This window comes from Dendronephthya gigantea, unplaced genomic scaffold (assembly GCF_004324835.1).
Source record: "Dendronephthya gigantea isolate DGI-Jeju-01 unplaced genomic scaffold, DenGig_1.0 000021F, whole genome shotgun sequence".
NCBI classification, from domain to species: domain Eukaryota; kingdom Metazoa; phylum Cnidaria; class Anthozoa; order Malacalcyonacea; family Nephtheidae; genus Dendronephthya; species Dendronephthya gigantea.
The window spans coordinates 817456-837523 of record NW_021163031.1 but is presented as its reverse complement, the minus strand read 5'-3'; the positions used below and the strand labels follow the sequence as shown (position 1 = coordinate 837523).

Genomic DNA, 20068 nt, shown 5'->3' with positions numbered 1-20068 from the left:
GTTATATTAATGGTCAAGTATACCCTTCGAGCCAGTTGAAACTTCGAGGCACAGTGAAGTGGTCCTACTCCTCACGGCCTATAGCCCTATACTGTGATGAAATATACCGATGTAAGGTATATTTACCTATAAAATAGAAAATTATTGAAGGTCGAATGTATATACGGGCTGGTAATAAAAATATAGTGAAAGTTGAAATACATAAATTATATCTGCAGACCAGGTGACTGTACATCTGGGTGACGTAATTACCCTATATAAATAATAAATATGGCGGTGGTGTTTGTGAGAACTATAAACTTTCAAGAAGTGAAAAAGAAAGTTTAAAATAAAATGAGCAGTGGAAGCGATTGGGTCAATCTCTTTGTCCACCAAGGCAAGGAGTTTATCGATAGCGTTTCAGGGCAGAAGAAAAAGGAAGGTTTGACTAATGAGACAAAAAGAGAAGATCAAAGCAACCCTGCAAATGCAGGAATTTTGTACACGAACAATTCCGTAAACGGTTCGGTTAGTTTAGTGGAGGAAAATGATGGTGGTAGTGATGTAAAGGCGAAGACTGGTATGTCTTTAGAGGCTGAGGCCAGCACTTCAAGTGTCGAGAAGGTTGCCCTAACTCAGGGAGAAAAAGAGATCTATGAAAACCAATTGGATCAGTTACAGGAACAACTAGTTGATATTATGATAAAAAATCAAGAAATGGGTATGAATATACAAAAATAACAGTTCAGTGTTGATTCTCAACACCTTGTTTTTCACCCTGTTTTGCCTTAAATGTGTAATAATATTACTATCCTTCATCTAGCTGTACTTTTGGTGCAGTTTAGCCTAAAAACCATAATACAGTCATTGATATTACTTCTCCCTCCTTTGCATGCTTCCCTTCTTTGACCTAAGAAATACCATAGTCATTGAATTGATAATACTCTTTCCATATGTGTATGGTGGTATATCTGATTTGGTTAGGTTTATTTTAGATGCTGAACTTTCTATGTTACGTGACAGTGATGTTTGTAAGTTGACAAAAGAACTGGAAAGAGAAAAGATTAAACGAAAACAATTAGAAGTGAAGCTGAAGAAAGTAAAGCATGAAAGTGACAACACGCCAAAGCTAAGGTTGACTTATAAACAACATTGTGAAGTTGTAGTTTGGTACAAGTCTTTATGTGGATGATCAAATGAAACCCTTTACCTATAGGAACTTATAAGGTAGCCAATATGAAATATCTGACAGTTTCTGTTTCTTTAACAGAAGAAGAAGGCAACATCATGAGGAATCAACTAGTGAGAGTCTTAGATCTGCTGATGGTGTAATTGCCACAAGCTCTAATCAATATGAGATACCAAAAGGTATGACATGAAATGTTAGATATTTATTGAAGATAAGTTTCATAGTCCAAGTTGGATGATCATGTAGCCTGTTAAGCAAATGAAATTTGCGAGAGCAAGTTTACATGTCAGTTTCCTAGCAAATTTATTACTTTGTTTTTACATATTTTTACTTTTGTATTTACGTATTTTATGAATGGTTCTGGGACATTACCATGACTGTAATTGATTTGCAGAAATATGAGATGAAAATTTTTCTATGAAAATGACCTGCAATTTGCTTAGAACAATTAGCAAATGATTATTGCAAGCCACCTACGTACATAACAACAGTGATTAGAACACCTGATTTGATTGTGAACTAATTAAATGTTGGCGAAAGTTATGTTTATATATAATGAAAAGTTACCTAAACTAAATAATTTTTAGCATTGTCTATTTCTACAAAATACAATCCAATATAAGCAAATAAAATCTGATCCACCATACTGGTTACTACATCCTATTCATATTATTACATTCAGATATAATTTATTTGAACCAATTTATAGATTATAACAAAAGTCGTGTTTCCCGTTTCAAATTCTGGGTGTATTGTCTTTATGTATCGCTAACTCAGCGTATTACAATAACTGTAAGTATTTTGTACATTCAAAAATGATCCTTTCTAAATTTGAATGTACTTCTTTTGTCTTTTTTTGTTGTAGTTCTGGAACATTTTATCTGATTTATCAGACGAGGAAACTCCACAAGAGACAGGTGATGAAAATGGTCCACCTCTAGCAGTGAAAACGTAAGATAGCTATAAACCACAATACCTAGTATATAGTTCTAAAATAACCAGGGAATAGCAATAATGAGCTTTTGGAGACTGGATAGAATATATTTGATTAGTCAGTTAATATTTCACATGAGATACTGGATACTGGTAAATAGAATATTGGATGGGACAGAGCCAGATAGTTAAAATATCAAGTCAGAACTATAAAAAATGTTAACACATAACTGCCCATATATTTATTGTCCAATTGGTAATTTTTCTTTCAATTATATTACAGGTTAAAAGATAACATTAACAGATTTTGTAAGTGATGTTCAAGATTCTATTGACATTGTGTGTTACTTAATGAAAAGATTATGTAGTTTCTTTGTGTTTCTATGACTGAATTACAAGTAGATAATATGAAAGACTATTTAAAGATGTATTAGATGTACAGCAATGTATGTATGTCTTTGTTCCAATATCTTTCTGCCCCATCATTTTCTTAACCTGCTTATCTGTAGATTTTATATTTTACTCATTGGTATAGATTGCTACTCCATTCTGTGTTGTTGATTGCATTTTGTAGGTTATCTTTTATTATTTTAACTTAAATTTATTTTAAAATTTAGCCAGTGGTATAAAACCTATTAAAGAATTTCTCAATAAAGTAACTTGGGTTCTGTCCTGGAAAAATCCTGCAGCCACAATGTTAATATTTTTGGTATGTATTGAAATTTGAATTTGACTGTTCCTAATTATATACATGGCTAAAAACACACAGATTGTTCCTGGTTGGATGATGAAATAAGATGTATTAAACAATGGCAATGTTGTGCTACACCCCACGAACATGATGGTCTTCAAGCCTAACAAAATAACTTGCGGCAACTCAAAAACAACCATGTTTGTAGGGTGCAGCACAACATCAACTGCAAAAACCTTATTCGTAAATGTACTGTATCATTTTTCACCATAATTTATATGACAATGTTGTTAGTTGATGTAATAATATATTTTAGGTTTATGTTTTTTCTTTTTGGCATGGTTTGTCTGTGTCATTACTTTTGTTTCTTGTGATTGTTCAACTCTCTGCAAACTTTGTGTACAGCAGGTAATGATCGATAATGGTATCTTTTGATTATGCTGTGAATAAATTAAATTTTGTTTTATATAATTATTTATCTGAACTTGTCTTGGAGGTAAGACAGTGTCCAGCAGAAGTTTATACTGCGTTAGTTTTTCATTGTTCAGAAGGATCTTTCTGACTTTCTCCCCATACTGGCATTGGCAGTCCATTGTAATTGTTAGTTATACACCCATGTTGCATGTACATCAATATTGTTATACAAACTACCTCGTACCTGGCAAGGGTAATAGAAAGTGAACAGCGAAGAAGGTTGGCGTAATTCGTTGGCGTACATGATCGTTATGATCATGTATTTTTCGTCCTACTAAAAATCGCCCGAGAGTATAGAAAATGTAGGTCTCAGGCGGTCTCGGGCGGTTATTAGTAGGACCTGATATTTTAACACTTTTATTAACAGTCAAAATTGACTTCAGGTTTGGAACAATTTCTGACACGGAGAAAACCGAGGTATGTAGTTGGTATTCTGTGTTGTTTAGCGACTTTACTTAAGTTTATAAGAAGTTTCCGGATACTTCAAATTTTCAGCTGATACAAAGAATAAATATTAGACATGTTTGTATTTCTTTGCCTGAAGCCCTGAACTGCATGTTTTTCTGAAATAGACCGTATTATGGAATATACAGGGTGTATCAAAAAAAATGTCCCAAATGTAAAAATTCCGTTTTTCAGGACATTTTGCAGAATTTGGCAATTTTTTGTGTTCCTAGAGATAGTTAAGACTTATCTGGTTTACCTAGGCCAAGTTTGGTTTTTTATTAACAAAATTATGTTACCAGGGGGGTGGTTCCTTTCCACTGATATTGAGAGGGCTTGCGCGCGAAATTGTGAAGCTGGAATTGAGATATTATTTAGCTGTCTAAAAGTAGGAAAGCTTTTTAATAAACTGTCAAAGTTTCAGGAAAAATAATGCATACTGGGAGCAACGCGCGACGCCTAAAGGTGACAAATATTTCATTGTGCGTAGTGGATTAAATGCATCGTTGACTTTAGCGTGACCGATCTCATACAAGGTGGGCAAATGAATAAATTAAAGCGAGAAACTGAACACAAAAACAAAGCGATTTATTCGTGATGTTAATCCTCAGCATGTCCACCATTTCATTCTAAGCAAACTGCGGCTTGTCTGAGCATACTAAACACTTAACAGCGAACCATTTGTCTGTCTATTCGCCTAGATTTGCCGGTGGTAGCGTATAGGCGATTTGCAAGAAAGAATTTCGAACGAAATGGATAATTTGAGGCAGGACAGACAAATGTGGTTCGCCGTTCAGTGTTTACTATGCTCAGACGAGCCGCAGTTTGCTTAGAAAGAAATGGTGGAAATGTTGAGGATTAACATCAAGAATAAAAATCTTGTTATTAAATCGTTTCGTCTTATTGTTCAGTTTCTCGCTTTAATTTATTCATTTGCCCAGCCTTGCATGAGATCGGTCACGCTAAAATCAACGATGCATTTAATCCACTATGCGCAATGAAATATTTGTCACTTTTAGAGGTCGCGCGTTGCTCCCAGTTTGCATTATTTTTCCTGAAACTTTGACAGTTTATTAAAAAGCTTTCCTACTTTTAGACAGCTAAATAATATCTCAATTTCAGCTTCACATTTTCGCGCGCAAGCCCTCTCAATATCAGTGGAAAGGAACCACCACCCCGGTAAGATAATTTTGTTAATGGAAAACCAAACTTGGCCTAGGTATACCAGATAAGTCTTAACTATCTCTAGGAACACAAAAAATTGCCAAATTCTGCAAAATATCCTGAAAAACGGAAATTTTACAGTTGGGACATTTTTTTGATACACCCTGTAGACCATTCTCATAATGACGTCAAACTCGCGAAGTCTGATTTTATGCGACATTTGACTGAATTTCACAGAAGATTTGAAATGTGGTTAGTCCTGCAGAACGACTTGCAACATCAGGCTTTCGGGGTTTGACGTGATTATGAGAAAGGGCAGTTGTCTATTGCAGAAACTGTAGCCTTTCACATACTGGCCAAATCTTAACCTTTGACGCCCGGTTAGTTTTACGGGAAACACATTCTCTGGAGTATTTGAACATTGTGGTGTTTTCATTTTCTAGTCTGCTGTTGATCCACCGAGTTGGAGTGATAGATTCCAAGTCGTACTTCATGTTGCACGAAAAGTTCAGGTAACTTGATGACCTAAATATGTGGGAGAGGGATTGAACCATCGTTTTGTGATGCAGGACATGACGGTGCTGATCTTATACGTCGCAATATTATGTATTTTTGTTTAGAATGTCTTGGGTAATTTGTCGGACTATTTGGAAAAAGTAAAAAAGTATGAATTGAATAATTTTATGTAAATTTTGTCTACCTAGAGCTAGAGAATAAGACTGGGTAATCAAGGTAACACCATGTTTTGCGTTTTAGTTTAATAACGTGGAAAGTTCCCCATGTGACCTTCAAGCTTTACATTGTTTTATGGTTGTTGTTCCTTTCATCAATTTTCTTAACTGGACCACACTTCTATATGTTGCTGGGTAAATAAATATTATAAACACTTAATATTTATCTGCTATTCATAATAATCTGTTTACGAATTCTTTAAGTTAGTTTTTTCAATTATTAATGACCTTGCAGGCATGGTGCTTGGATATAAGTTGTTTATTTTGGGGCCTCTTTACAACAGATTTCCAAAGGTAATGAATGGTCAAGAGGAGCAGAAGGCTAGATTATAAATTAAGGTGGTGGTGGATTAGAAAATAGAAGGTCAGACCGTGGATGATCTGGAGTTTAAGGATCAGGTGGTGGATGATCTGATTGATTATGATTATTATGATTATTATTAAAATACTTGAATGGCAGTTCAAAAACGAACTGAAAAACACAAGTTTACAAGTATCAGAAGTAAGACTATTTACATATTTACAGTGATAAAATACTCAGAAATACAATTACTAACATGTTAATACCATAACTACAAAAAGATATGCTAACATTAGAATCTAAAATATTAAAATATTAAAATGAGTTCCATTTACGTATGCAATACGGCAAAAAGCTATCATTATAGCGTTTCGTTCGACATTTAAAAAGAGAGATCGATCGAGGATGTCTGAGATCGTACTCATGGGTTAAAAGTTTGGGTAATAGACTAGAAATTTTACCCGAAGGGTCATTATAATTATTTTTATAAAAGGTTCTGCATAACCGTTCCCTTCTCGCTTCTAAGGTAGGTAAATTCAGGTCTTTAAGGCTTTCGGTGTAGGACAAATGGGGAAAAATAATTTTGAACGCACGTTGCTGAATATGTTCCAATTCAACGGTGAGGAAATTAGGTAGTGAGGTATGCCAAACTGGACATGCATATTCCAGGACAGGTCTGATGAAACTACAATATACCGCCTTAAGATCACTAGGTTGGACACCATTTCTTCTTAATAGCCTTAAGGCATACAGGCGTTTGCTTGCTTTAGAGGATATGTGCCTGATGTGTGTGGTCCACTTGAGATCGGAGGTTAAATTTACTCCCAGGAGTTTGATAGAGTTCACAGCCTCCAGAGGTAGGTTATTGACAAGCAAGGGTTGTGCCGGGGGTTGATTGATCAAGAAGGACACGGTGAAATCTTTAGTTTTTTTTACGTTTAATTTCATGTTGTTCACATTCGACCACTGAGACACCTTATCGAGTTCTTGCTGTAATTTTGGAAAATCCGGTTCACATACTCTAACAACTTCAGAAATAGCACAATCATCAACGTACTTGTACAGTGGTAGTTCACTGGATAGATCATTGACCATTATAAGAAAGAACAAAGGCCCCAATTTTGTGCCTTGCGGAACTCCAGCATTGATTTCTTTCCAATCAGATTTACAAGATTTTAATTTAACGCGCTGTTGTCTGCCTTGAAGGAAACTTGAACACCAGTTTAATAACACGGGTGGAACGTTGAGGAGTTGTAATTTGCGCATTAGAATGTTATGGTCAATTCGATCAAACGCTTTGGAAAAATCAATAAAGCAGGATCGAATAATGGTATTAGGTGTTTCCAGGGCCGAAAGCCAATGGTGGATTAGGTGCACGAGGGCGTGAGTCGTTGAGGACTTTTTCACACAGCCAAACTGGAGGGGATCAATGAATGGCATAACAATGGGTGCAAGCCAATTGAACACGAAAGACTCAAGGATCTTGCTCAGTACTGCCGTGAGGGATATAGGTCTAAGGTCCGTATCAATAGATTTCGGTGTAGGGATCTTGCTTAAAGGGAGAACATCCGCGCATTTCCACAGATCAGGTACACGACCTTCTCTAATGGAAGAGTTAAACATGGAGCATACAGGGTAGCTAATATTTGCGGCACATGTTTTCAGGATCCAATTGGGGATCTCATCAGGTCCTACAGACTTACGATCGTTAACACCTGCCAATGCAAGTTCAACAGCATCACGCGTAATGACGTATCTATCAGGAACATTGGAAACGGGTACTGGAGTGAAATTTAAATGCGGTATATCAGCAGCAGCACTGCAGAAGGATTCATTAATGACGGTGGCAAGTTCAAAGTCTCTCAAGACGGTGCCGTTTATGGCTAGACTATTAAACGGAGGGGGGTTAGACATTCCTGACAACTGCTTGATACCGTCCCACCACTTTTTAGGATTGCTCTGGTTCATGTGATTGATTTTGTCGTTATAGAATCTTCGACGTGCACTTTTACAGAGTTTTATCACTTTATTGCGATAAACATTAAATTTGGGAAGGTCATTATTCAACCAAGCTTGTTGACGTTTCTTAATGGATTCTTTAATAGCGGGAGTAATCCATGGTTTATCGTTGGGATGGAGTTTAACAGTACGCATGGGAATACATGAATTCAAAGCACCATGAACCACAGACTGGAACAAATCCAGTTGATCGTCACATGAATTTCGCCTCATGAGCGGTGTCCAATTGACCGAGTCCAGGCAGGATATCAAATTTCGTTTGTTGGAAACACGATAATCACGCTTTTGGAGTCGTGTGGTGGGTAGGCTTGGAGCATGTGGTGAAGTGGGTTGAAGTAATATGCTAGAATGATCAGATTGGCCAATAGGTGGCAGGATGGTAGCATCGTAGTAAGCCGATAAAGTTGAAAATGCTTGATCAAGGATATTACTTCCCCTGGTAGGCTTGGTGACCAGAGTTTTCAATCTAAAGGAATTGCACAGATTTCCTGGCTTAAATTGGTTAAAATCTCCGAGAACCAGGACAGCGGAATTAGGATAGTTGGCCAGTGAGGAATCTAAACATTTGAAGATATGCGTTCGAAGCGCGTGGTCATCGCTTTGGGGGGGGTGATAAACTGTTCCCAGGATAATGGAGTTTATTCCTCGGGGTAATCGATCCATTTTGATTAAAAACCATTGACTCTCAATTTCAGGATCGCCTAAGTCAGTTAATTCGGTAAAATTAAGGTTTGAGTTAAAATAGGAACAAAGACCACCACCGCGCTGGTTATTCATTCTATCACGTCGGCAAGATACATAACCAGGAATACGTATAGACTCATTAGTTATTTGTGGATTTAACCATGTTTCAGTAATTACGGCAACGTCACACAGTTCGATAGAAATTGATGCAGAAACTTCGTCTAACTTGTTGACCATCGACCTAACATTACTAAACCAAATCTTGGGAAAGCGTGGGATCGTAACAGGAGTCTTCAATGGGATTAATAATCTAAAAGGGGAATGATCTAGATCAGGTGGATATCCAACTTGAGTTGAAAGATTAAGTGGTGGCAATCAGGAGTTGAGTGATCAGAAGGTCCATAATCTGTGAGTGCAAAATCTCGTAGTGGTGAAATTTAAGGTGGAATTTGAGGTGGAGGGGAGGAAACGGAAGATGGATGATCAGAAGTCAGGAAATCTGGTGATGGAAGATAACGATCTCGATGGCTGACTGATGGCTTCGGAAAAAGATCAAGTGAACATAATAATGATAATTTGTACTTGTAGCTCAAGAAAAGACATGATGCAACACATCGCTTGTGGCTTGAATTACCAACTGATTGCGAAGTCGCTGTTGCGGAAAAACAAACTGGTGCGATTGACGAGGTACGAAATATGCACTGTCGTATATATACATATACAAAGAAACCTTAAATACAGTAGAATTTTCTTTCTATAAACTGTGCAATAAATGCCATTATTAGGTAAAACTGAGAGTTAAACGTTGGTAAATCGAAGAATATTTTTTAGTAAATGAAAGTAATTTTTATATGAACCCGCTCCTATTCCGCCCAGTTGAGAGATCCTTAAATTTTTTCCCAGAAATAGCCAGAATGTCATCTTGATATAAATAATAATCATAAATAATAATAATAATAATAATCCCATAAAAAGGCCATATAAATACAGCCGGCGGAATTGATTTGTAAAGCAGTTTGTATATTTCGTTTTCTACGAGAAAATGTTGAAAATGCCCTTTTCTTCGTCTCAACTTATTCAGCGTCAAGACTCCAGCATTCATAGATCAGGTGTATCCCCGGTGTCAGAGACCTCTGCAATGAACTCATTATCGTTTTGCCAACGATATGATATATCAAGTGACGAAGTTCTCGTTAAAGGTAATTTTTCCTGCATTTTTGTACTTGAAAGAACAGGAACACGTTGCCCGGAGGAATTTAATGTTGGATAGCTTCACAATGTGTGTCGCTCCAGAAAACAAAGTGTGTTTTCTAGACATCAGTTTTCCAGACTCTGAGCTAGTAATTGGGGTTGGTCAGGGGGTTTTGGGTATACGAAATATTGCAGTTTTTTAAATCGGGTATACGGTATATTTACGTTATATATTCGGGTATTTGGGATACCTAAATTTTATGAATTTCTGGTATATAGTATCTCAGTTACAACTTACAAGTTTCAATCAAAAATGTCAATGTCAGTGGAAATTTGTATCAATAAGAGTTGAGTAATGGAAACTAATAATAAACAATGTGAATATACGCGATTGTTAAACCTTGGCATATTTGGAAATGATTTTTTGTTGTTTATTTTCTAGGTTGGGAAGAAGGATGGAGAGCCAGTTTAATGAACAAGAACAGACCATTAGTTGATCTTAAACATGGAAGACTTTATCTTACACAAAAGTACGATACTTCTGTTTTGATTTCGTATCATGTTTGGTGTTTGCAACACAAGAGATGTTATATCTTAACGAGGGTCACTTTAACAAATAACCTGGACGTTGCTTCCTGTAGAGATTTATTGATATATTTTCTTCATAGTTATCTTTGTTTTGAACGTTCGCGGACAAATTTGGCCAAGAATATTTTGATGAAATTGAGCGATATAAGATGTGTGAATAAGGTACGTATTTTGTCGTGGTTTGTGGTGATCTTAGACGCTGAGTTTCGATTTTTGCAGCAATTTTTGCAGCGTGGTTTACAGTCTAACATATATATGCAGTTAGCCCCCCATTAGTCCTAGATTAGGCATATCAGAGTAACGAGTAAGTCCCAATTAACTGCAGTAAATAAAATGTTATTTTCATTTAACTGGTAAGTCCCACGCACACGCGGCACGCCGGGCGCGGCGCGTTTTTACCAGGAGATAAATTTTCATTCTGGGAGCAAAGTTTGGAGGCTATGGAGACTGAAAAAACACGGAGCAATCGCGTCGCTTTGCCAAATGGCGTTCGCTTTGTATGGCCCTTTAATGACAGTAATGAAATTTCATCAATTTTTTTTTCAGTTCAAGCCAATTTATTTCCTCCCTGGTACAGGAATGTCAATTGAAGTTTGCATGAAAGATAAAGATGAGGTAAAGAATTGTATTCATTAATATCTTCTACATTCTTGCACGTTTTAACGATGATGAATATTTCAAGAGCAGTTTACAATTAGTTCCTGTCACCAATGTAACGCTGTTGATGATTCTATAAAGTTGTTTTTCTCGTCTTTTTCAGCCTTACATTTTCGCCGCAATGGTTGGTCGTGACGATGCATATAATGATATAATGCAGATGGCGAGAAATACCGAATTGTCCTGGGCCAAGTGAAATATTATCCACGAGATTGTATCCTTGGAATAATTAGCAGCGTTCTCTATACATAACAGGAGTGGACTTATGTGGCCTGAAATAACCAAACCTTTTTTTCTTGGGGGGGATAAGGAATGACATCTTTGTATCCATGGGGGGAGGTGGCTGTGGACAACCTCCTTCCCAGGGCATTTCCCTTTTTGACAAAAAGAGAAATGCCCCAGGGAACGAAGTTGGGGCTGTGGGGTGGAGGTGGCGGCACAAGAACCAGCTACCTGCTATGTGGTGGATATTACCCCCCCAAAAAGCCCTCCCCGCCTTTTTAAAACAATGCTGCCTCATTTGCTTGACTTGGCCATACCATTCTTTGACCATACGTTAGAAAGTTGTACTCCAGGTATGCATAGAGGTCACTGGACTGGCTGTAATTAGCACTAAAGACTAATAAAGGATTATATTAGGATTAGGTTAATTAATATCTCATTTTAGCATAAGTGTTTTTTAGAATAATTCCATATCAATATACCATATAATACCCTGGAACGAGGGTAATAAGATACATTTGATATATAGCGTAGTTTTATATTTGAGTTCTAATTCTCATTATTAATTTTCTAATAATTCATGAAGTATTTAATATAATTTGTATCAAATTTATAACAAGTTCGTTGTTTCTCAGTGGAGGTGACACGATTTACTCTTTCCCTCGTTAATATAAAGCCAAAAATGCTCAGAAACTCGGTTGAAATATTTCGTTCTGGATAACGGGTAAAATTTGTGTGAACTGCCATGTATTTAAACGTCGTGATCTCTTTGTTTATTCCCATGTGTGGGCGCATGACGAATCAATATTTGGTAATTTAAAGTGGAATGTTTCAGTGGAATTGCAATCGCGTACGATGCAGGAAATGTTCCCCATGCAAATATCGATTTCATAATTAAAAATATGGCAACATTCCTGTTCGTTTACGGAAACCAACAAAAATATAATTTCGGTTTTCTTGAGGAGATATTGAAAGTATCTGACACACCCTGTAGTGCTTCACAAAAATGATAGATACTGAAAATTCTAAAATTTAAAATTCATTTCGTAAAATATCGCAGAATGATCTGGTCGGTACGTGCAGTGCAACAAATGAAGTGCGCCACGCCGTATTTTTCGTATAAGGTCCCGCGGAGGCGATTAAATTAGAATGAGATATGTATGACGCAATTTTAAAATATAATCATATGATATAATTATGTTGAATAAGTTATTTTACCAAGAACCCAAGGCTTATTGTCTTGTTACCACTCACTAATACTTTTTTGTCGTAATATCAGGTAATATACACCCTGGGTTGATACTATAGTTGCGGCATCTGGAAATTACCAGTGTTTTGTAATTTCCTTAAATGAAGTGGCGATATTGCGTTGAGATATTTTAATTGTTTGGTCAAATTGATAAAATACTAAGTCAGCATGTGGTAATAATCATCATATATTTTAATATAAGGTAATGCAATATTCCATGTCGTAACTTGTTGAGATATCGGTGTTGTATTGTAGTACAGGGTAATACCGGATGCATATTGGTAGTATTTGGTACGTTTATCATTGGAATATATATCGTACTGGCGACATTATCGTTGTTTGGTTATTTGACATATTTTCACAATGTCATTGACTCGCGAAGTAGCAATTATCTTTGGTCTCATCCTAATATGTTCGTCGTCGTCTCAGTATGCTGGGAAATCGTTTCAGCTCACTCGTTCTGACTATGATGAATTTAAAAATCCAACAGCTGAAAAGTGCGACTGGCAGGCAGAGTATCAGAATCGAAAGTTTTGTGTTGATACTAATGCGCTATGCAATAATAATCAAAACACAAAACATTGCTGTGAGTGCATTTGTGATTGGCCAAAATCAACTTTCGACAGACGAGTTATGAAATGTCAAATCAACAAAGAGATTCGTTCTGGTAAGTTTTTACACGTAGCTATATTAACCATAGTCTGTTCTCGTTCACACTGTCAATGTTTCTATTCTATTGTTAAATTCTAAATCTTAAAGAATTCTAGCCAAAGCAATATCTTGGTGAAGTAATTTAGTGTTTTATTAATTCTTAATATTTCTTAAGTATATACACTTATTTGAAATTCTTTAAACTGGCTATGCAAAATTCCAACTTCGATCACAGAAACCCTAACATCGGGCCCAAGCCTAGGTCTAGTTCTGTTCATACGTTACAATCCAGTGACTTCGAATGACACTAATTATATGGCTGAAAGTTTCATTCGGTCGCTGCTTGACGCCACCACGACAAGTGGCGGATGTAAAAGACTAAATGTGTTTATTTATCACTGCGACCAACCATGCGTTCAATGAATACTAATTTCCGAGCCCACAGCAAAAACAAGAGACTCTGTATTTCACATCTACCACTTGTCACTGTAGCGACAGGTTACAGTGAAAGTTAAAGACAAAACTAGAATTACAAATTGTAAGTGATATGCTGCGAGTGAATACGTAGTACCTTTATCTTCCCCCAACCATTTCTTGGGTAGTCTTCAGGATAGTAATGGCAATATTGCGTGTCAAAAAACTTGTTTATATTATGATAAACGTATACAATATATCATCGCGGTTATGCTGAAGAGAATTCTCTCCCGAGTCACAGATTAATACCCAGGGGCCGGTTGTTCAAAAGCCGGTTAACGGTAACCCAGGGTTAAAAATGCCTAACCCAGGGTTAAATTTTAAACCTTGGTTGATTTGCGTTGCACAAAGCTCGGTTAGCGTTAACCCTGTGTTAAAATTGACAAAAAAATTAACCCTGCTAGCTAGGTGGGTTAACTTTTTAATCCTGGGTTAACTTCGATTCAAAATGGATGAATAAGGAGCTGAAACACGTAAACACGTATAATTCGTCATGAATTAAACACTTTTGAAAGGTTTTACGAATAATTTCGACAGCAAAGAATTATTTAAGTTTGACTTCGTTCGATTTCAGCTGATGTATTGATTTATTTATCTTCGCTTCAATGCAATACACGATGAATGAATACAACCGTACAAATTGAAAGATCGTAATCGAAATATTTGTTTCGCATACCAAAATTTGATTCTTTTGATTGGCAGCAAGTGGTAAGGCTACGTTTGTTCCTGAATTTGAATAATCAAAGAATGCCTAAAATTTTCAAAATAGATTGTTTATAATATGCATTGCTTAATTTTGCTTCACATCGCGACATTGTTTATCATACAACATTTGCGAATTTCGAATCTTTCTAAAATTGCATGCACGGAAATTGCGGTTCAAAACAACGTCCCTTCGACCCTGCCCTCACGGCATATAATCTTTCGACTGACAATATATCCTCGTCGGGTAAAGTTTTGCCGCTCGTTTATTGACCAATTGAAAACGTTCTTATATCCAACTTAGTCGTTAAAATACATTTAATCTTAGGTTAAATATTTTAACCCTGGGTTAACTAACCCTACCGCTAACCCAACTTTGAACAACACAGTTTTAACCCAGGTTTAGCTAACCTAGGGTTAAGGATTTTAACCCAGGTTTAGCACTAACCCAGGGTTAAATTTAACCTGCTTTTGAACAACCGGCCCCAGATGTCTCACTTCTGACTAAAAAGCGTAAGCGATTCGTCACTGCGCATCGCTTGCTGCGCATGCTTAGCAAGTGACTAGAGGCATTCACCCCCCCGAAATGCTTATTTCAAAATGGAGCCGAACTGAATTGAAGTGAAAAACTGCACGATGTGTTCAAATGAAGCGGAATATATGTACATTTATTGATTTTTACAGGAAATGCCATTCAATGTGAAGATATTCACACACTTTTTAAATGAAATATGTTTGAAAATATAACGTCGAACAGGGATTTCTACTTTTCCGCTCCTACGGCAATCGAAAAAAGATAAAACACTCGTACAATATTGAAAACGAGGTACTCTTAACTCACTTTTCCAAAACGCGTATAGATGATGATGGATTCAGACACAATTTTAACCTCACAGTCCATTGCTCTAGCAAATGATAGAGGAGTTTATTTTTCATGTATAAAATAGTTCGGCTCCATTTTGAAATTTCGGGGGGGGGGATGCCTCTAGTCACTTGCTGAGCAAGGTTTACGCTTTTTTAATCAGAAGTGAGACATCTGGCCAGATGTCTCACTTCTGACTCAAAAGCGTAAGCGATTCGTCACTGCGCATCGCTTTCTGCGCACGCTTAGCAAGTGATTAGAGGCATTCACCCCCCCGAAATAAAATTTCAAAATGGAGACGAACTGAATTGAAGTGAAAAACTGCACGATGTGTCAAATGAGTCGGAATATATGTACATTTATTGATTTGTACAGGAAGTTCCATTCAATGTAAAGATATTCAAACACTTTTTAAAAGAAATATGTTTGAAATTATGGAGATTTCTACTGCTTATAATTTTCCGCTCCTACGACAATCGAAAAAAGATAAAACACTCGTACAATATTGAAAACGAGGTACTCTAAACTCACTTTTCCAAAGCGCGTATAGATGATGATGGATTCAGACACAAACTTAACTACACAGTTGCCTTCTCTAGCAAATGAGAGGAGGTTTTTTTCCATGTATAAAATAGTTCGGCTCCATTTTGAAATTTCGGGGGGGGGAATGCCTCTAGTCACTTGCTGAGCAAGCGCTTACGCTTTTTTAATCAGAAGTGAGACATCTGGGTGCCCGAGTTGAGATCGCACATAAGTTACGTAAGTGCGAATATGACGTATCACGCATTTGCATAAGATGAAACCGCTGTTCTATGGTACGTGTGCTCAAAAAATCATCCTGACAAACCAAAATCGCTGAAGTCGAGATGCACGTCAAGAATATAGGGCTGCTCGCTTCGCTCGCAGCAATTAAAACTGTAGCCTATGTAAAACTTCTATATATAGATTGCCGGGTTTGCCATAAGGGCAATGATTGCCCCTACCCGCCCTATGGCAAACGAAATTGATATGATTGATCAGGCACTCTGCCTGTGTAAAACATATCACCGATAGCTCTTTCCAAGTGGTGCAAATGCAAGGGTAAATTTTAGTCCATTTAAAGGGTAAATATTAGTCTACTAGAAACGGTTTGGGGGCAGAGAAAAGACTAGTGTTACAAACCCCCTTTTTCGCCTCCCGAATTTTCAGACTTTCCCTGTTCAAAAAGTACCTCTGACGCCTGGGCATTGATTTGTCTTTACTCATATATACGTACCTGAGGTTATTTTTCTTTACTTCAGAATGCAGTGTAAAGTTCAAAAATATCTGGTCAGATGGCCATCCAATAAAACTTCTTAATTTGAAGAACAATGGTAAAGAGACATTATACTGGAAATATAAAAATGAAGTGAAGGGTGATAAAATAAAGTCCTTCAACGTCCTGAGTATTGCCTCGTATCATGATGGCAAAGTAGCGATGAAATCGTTTTTAAAGAAAAAAGGAAAACCTAAAAAAGACCAAAGTGGAAACTATGAGACTGAAATAAAGGTAATGGTTTCGGAGTCACCGAAATGACAACATATGAACTAAGCCCATTGCCCCCTTAAAATAAGCCGGAAGTTAAAAAAATTGCATGGAACCTAAACTGAATTTTTATTAAGTAGAAACACATTTTCATTTTTCTTTTAAACATATATTTTCTACAGGAAAAAGTTTTGAGTAAATACGTGAGGTATTATCGCCCGTATATTAGTAGACATCGTTAACTCGAACAGACCGACCTTTGAGTTTGACAAATTTGGCAAGGCGCGATTATATAGTTGATTTAGACGTAATGCTAATGGTTAGAACTTATAGAAGCTGTGGGGTGGCTCGTGACGGATTGCAAGTTAAGCCCGTTAAGTGCCTGCATGCCATGGAAATTACGCGCCTCGGAGCTGATATTTTCACTAGTCATTTATCACTTCAATGGCTTTGAGTTTAAATTACTTTGTATCATGCTGCTAAACTTAACGATATTTAGAAAAAGCAATTAGTATTAAAATTTTGTGCTCTGATTTCATTCTTCTCTAGTGGGATCAAGTTTCACTGAACGAATACTATGGCTTAATATTCAGAGTAAACATCTCCTACGAAATTGAGAAGAAGAAAAACATATCAAACATCAAAGACTGCTTTGTCTTCAAATCTTCAGGAAGTATTAAGGGTGAGAAGAAATTTCTAATATAAAATAGAATCTCTTGCAATCACGCACATTCCATCAGAGTTGCCTTTCATTTTCCTTAACGATTGTATTCTAAATCAAATTCTAGTCACCTTCCCAAGTTTATCCTCAACCACTTTATCACCTTCAACAACGGAAGAATCAACTTCGCCTGTACGATCTTCAAAGAAAACACCTAGCACCACCCCTGACACCAAATCATCTAGCACCACCCCTGACACCAAATCATCTAACACCACCCCTGATACCAAATCATCTAGCACCACCCCTAACACCAAATCATCTAGCACCACCCCTGACACCAAATCATCTAGCACCACCCCTGACACCAAATCATCTAGCACCACCCCTGACACCAAATCATCTAGCACCACCCCCACCGGAAAAACAGAAACAATGACAACCACAGGTGAACAAGCAAAAACAGTAAATCCCGTCCATACGAACAAAATGTCAACATTTGAGTCTTCAACGACATCAAAGAACACGGCTTCTCCTGGGGCGAGGGAAAAAAGCAGCGGAGATGAAAATGATACTGTTGTTGTGTCGTTGGTTGTTGTTGCTTGTATTGTTTTCATTGTTGCTGTTATACTTGTTGTTTGGTGGAAAAGACGACAGTCTGGGAGAGCATCAAAACAGAATAACCAAGGTATGTCAAATAGTCAGAATGACAAGACAAGAATAGTATTTTGGAACGGCAGTTACACATAAAAGGTTCACCATTCGGTATTTTGAAAGGAGAGAAAAGTGCTTATTCATTGTAAGTGTTATCTTCAGTAACCTTTATCCTGTGGCATCACACTGGAGCGAGTTATCCCGGCTAGGCGAGGTGAAAACTGCATATAATGAAAGACTAATGAGGTTAGGCCTTTGATCTGATGTCCTTTTTACCTCGCCTAGCCGGGGTAACTCGCTCCATGTAAACAGGCCTTAAAATACCTTAATATTTGGAGAAATGAGTTAGAATGATTTTAGATTGTTGATTGTGCTTGGCTTTCGGCCTTGAGTAATGTCATTGATATTAGTTTTCTTTCCAGCAGCAACTATCATTGCAAATAAAGGTGCCAATGTAAGTCAACTTTCTATAATTTTATATAAAAACTTTTTATCGTTTATTCGTCTCAATTGTTTTTGTTCTCATGTTCATACAGAATCCCATGATTATGTCACCAATGGAAAGTATTTACGCCGAAGCAGACAATTCAGTGAATTATCTTCAAGAAAAGGGTAAGAGTGTTTTTTTGTCCTGAGTAAGGTTCAGTGTATAACATTAACATTGTGTATTTTCTGTAGAGAAAAACAGTAACGTCTATGATTACGCCACAGGGAATCTAGAAAGTAATTACACAAGTTTGGACTTGAGCAAAGTTGAATCAGACCCAGTTTATCATTCACTGTGCGACTCAGTATGTTTGTTTTCTTGATAATTTACTTTACATTTATTTAGGAGACTGAAATTTTTCTTGTATATCTAAAGATCGGTGGAATTTTAAAATTTCTGTGCTTTATCAATGATTTTTTTTAGCACAACCAGCCCGGAGTGACAGGTCAATGTGTCAGTAGGGGAAAACAGCCACACCTGGTAAGGAGATGGAATATGTACTTTTTTAATAGAATTGGAATATGACATTGTTTGGCAGGAGGGAACGTCGGGATGACATGTAGTAGCATGAGAGTGGGAAGATGTGTAGAGGGGGGTGAAGGAAATTATTCATGATGAAACAAAATTGAAAACGCATGTGGATGCATGCATGCGCATGTGGTAAGCGAAGACATTCTTGAAAAGACTGAACAGAAATTATGTCAGGAAAATATGAATGAAAAACTACTTGACATATACAGATCACATGACTCAACTTTATTGGCAGGAGACTAATGTGGGGCGAAAATTTATTATTTAGAGTCGTTCTATCATGTTGTGGAAGGTCCTGGTACTACCCAGTACCCTGAGAAAAATGATAACTGTAAAATACGAGAGGTTTCGGGAAGGACTGGACACGAGGATACAGAGGGAGTATATAGTGTACTGGAAGAGTGTGATGACAATCCTGAGAGAGTGTACAGCGTGTTAGAGGATGAGAATCCGGAGTCAGATTACTTGAAAATATTGGAAGAAAGTGCTGCTGTGAACAGTGGCACTGGTGACAATCCTGAGAGGGTGTACAGCGTGTTAGAGGATGAGAATCCGGAGTTAGATTACTTGAAAATATTGGGAGAAGGCGCCGCTGTGAAGAGTGGTACTGATGACAATCCTGAGAGGGTGTACAGCGTGCTAGAGGATGAGAATCCAGAGTCAGATTACTTGACAATATTGGGAGAAAGTTCGGAATATGAACAGCCAATTAATCCGCCTGTGTCTGACTCCTGAAGTATCATATTTGTTTATTGAAATCTGTTAGCCTTAGGACCCTGGGTTGGAAGCTCAGATCGTATCTCGACAGGTTTTTTATCGTGAACACATAGTCCTTACTCTATAATCTGTGACGTCAAAGAGTTCCTTTCGAATTTGCATTGACACCACTAATAACGTCAAACCACGGTTAATCGTGTCAAACACTAATTTAAGTAATTTTTGAACGTTTATTGACCAAGACAACTGGATTCTGACATCATTGTGAAAGTGCAGAGGGAAAGGTGGTATATTTATTAAGGTGAAAAA

General features: G+C 37.1%; 2 protein-coding genes across 5 annotated transcripts; both read left to right on the top strand.

Moving 5' to 3' along the window:
* The first annotated feature begins 267 nt into the window (after positions 1 to 267).
* LOC114521818 (GRAM domain-containing protein 4-like) lies at positions 268 to 11807 on the top strand. Of its 2 annotated transcripts, XM_028542361.1 has the most exons (20): positions 268 to 700; positions 975 to 1113; positions 1250 to 1347; positions 1878 to 1960; positions 2034 to 2119; positions 2385 to 2410; positions 2719 to 2810; positions 3109 to 3200; positions 3650 to 3683; positions 5318 to 5386; positions 5495 to 5538; positions 5631 to 5740; positions 5841 to 5899; positions 9198 to 9296; positions 9691 to 9808; positions 10243 to 10330; positions 10469 to 10550; positions 10935 to 11003; positions 11149 to 11259; positions 11606 to 11807. In XM_028542361.1, exons 1-19 carry the CDS (start codon positions 334 to 336, stop codon positions 11239 to 11241), a joined length of 1848 nt encoding a protein of 615 aa, XP_028398162.1. In that variant the 5' UTR covers positions 268 to 333; the 3' UTR covers positions 11242 to 11259; positions 11606 to 11807. The 2 variants fall into 2 exon arrangements, with proteins under 2 accessions (XP_028398162.1, XP_028398161.1); XM_028542360.1 differs by having other exon boundaries at positions 11149 to 11807.
* Positions 11808 to 12485: 678 nt separating this feature from the next.
* LOC114521742 (mucin-4-like) lies at positions 12486 to 20053 on the top strand. Of its 3 annotated transcripts, none has more exons than XM_028542272.1 (10): positions 12486 to 12546; positions 12772 to 13183; positions 16486 to 16733; positions 17259 to 17391; positions 17498 to 18058; positions 18447 to 18478; positions 18561 to 18636; positions 18703 to 18815; positions 18935 to 18991; positions 19311 to 20053. In XM_028542272.1, exons 2-10 carry the CDS (start codon positions 12880 to 12882, stop codon positions 19479 to 19481), a joined length of 1695 nt encoding a protein of 564 aa, XP_028398073.1. In that variant the 5' UTR covers positions 12486 to 12546; positions 12772 to 12879; the 3' UTR covers positions 19482 to 20053. The 3 variants fall into 3 exon arrangements, with proteins under 3 accessions (XP_028398073.1, XP_028398075.1, XP_028398074.1); XM_028542274.1 differs by lacking the exon at positions 12486 to 12546 and having other exon boundaries at positions 12559 to 13183; positions 19311 to 19445; positions 19629 to 20053; XM_028542273.1 differs by lacking the exon at positions 12486 to 12546 and having other exon boundaries at positions 12559 to 13183; positions 18450 to 18478.
* The last annotated feature ends 15 nt before the right edge of the window (positions 20054 to 20068 follow it).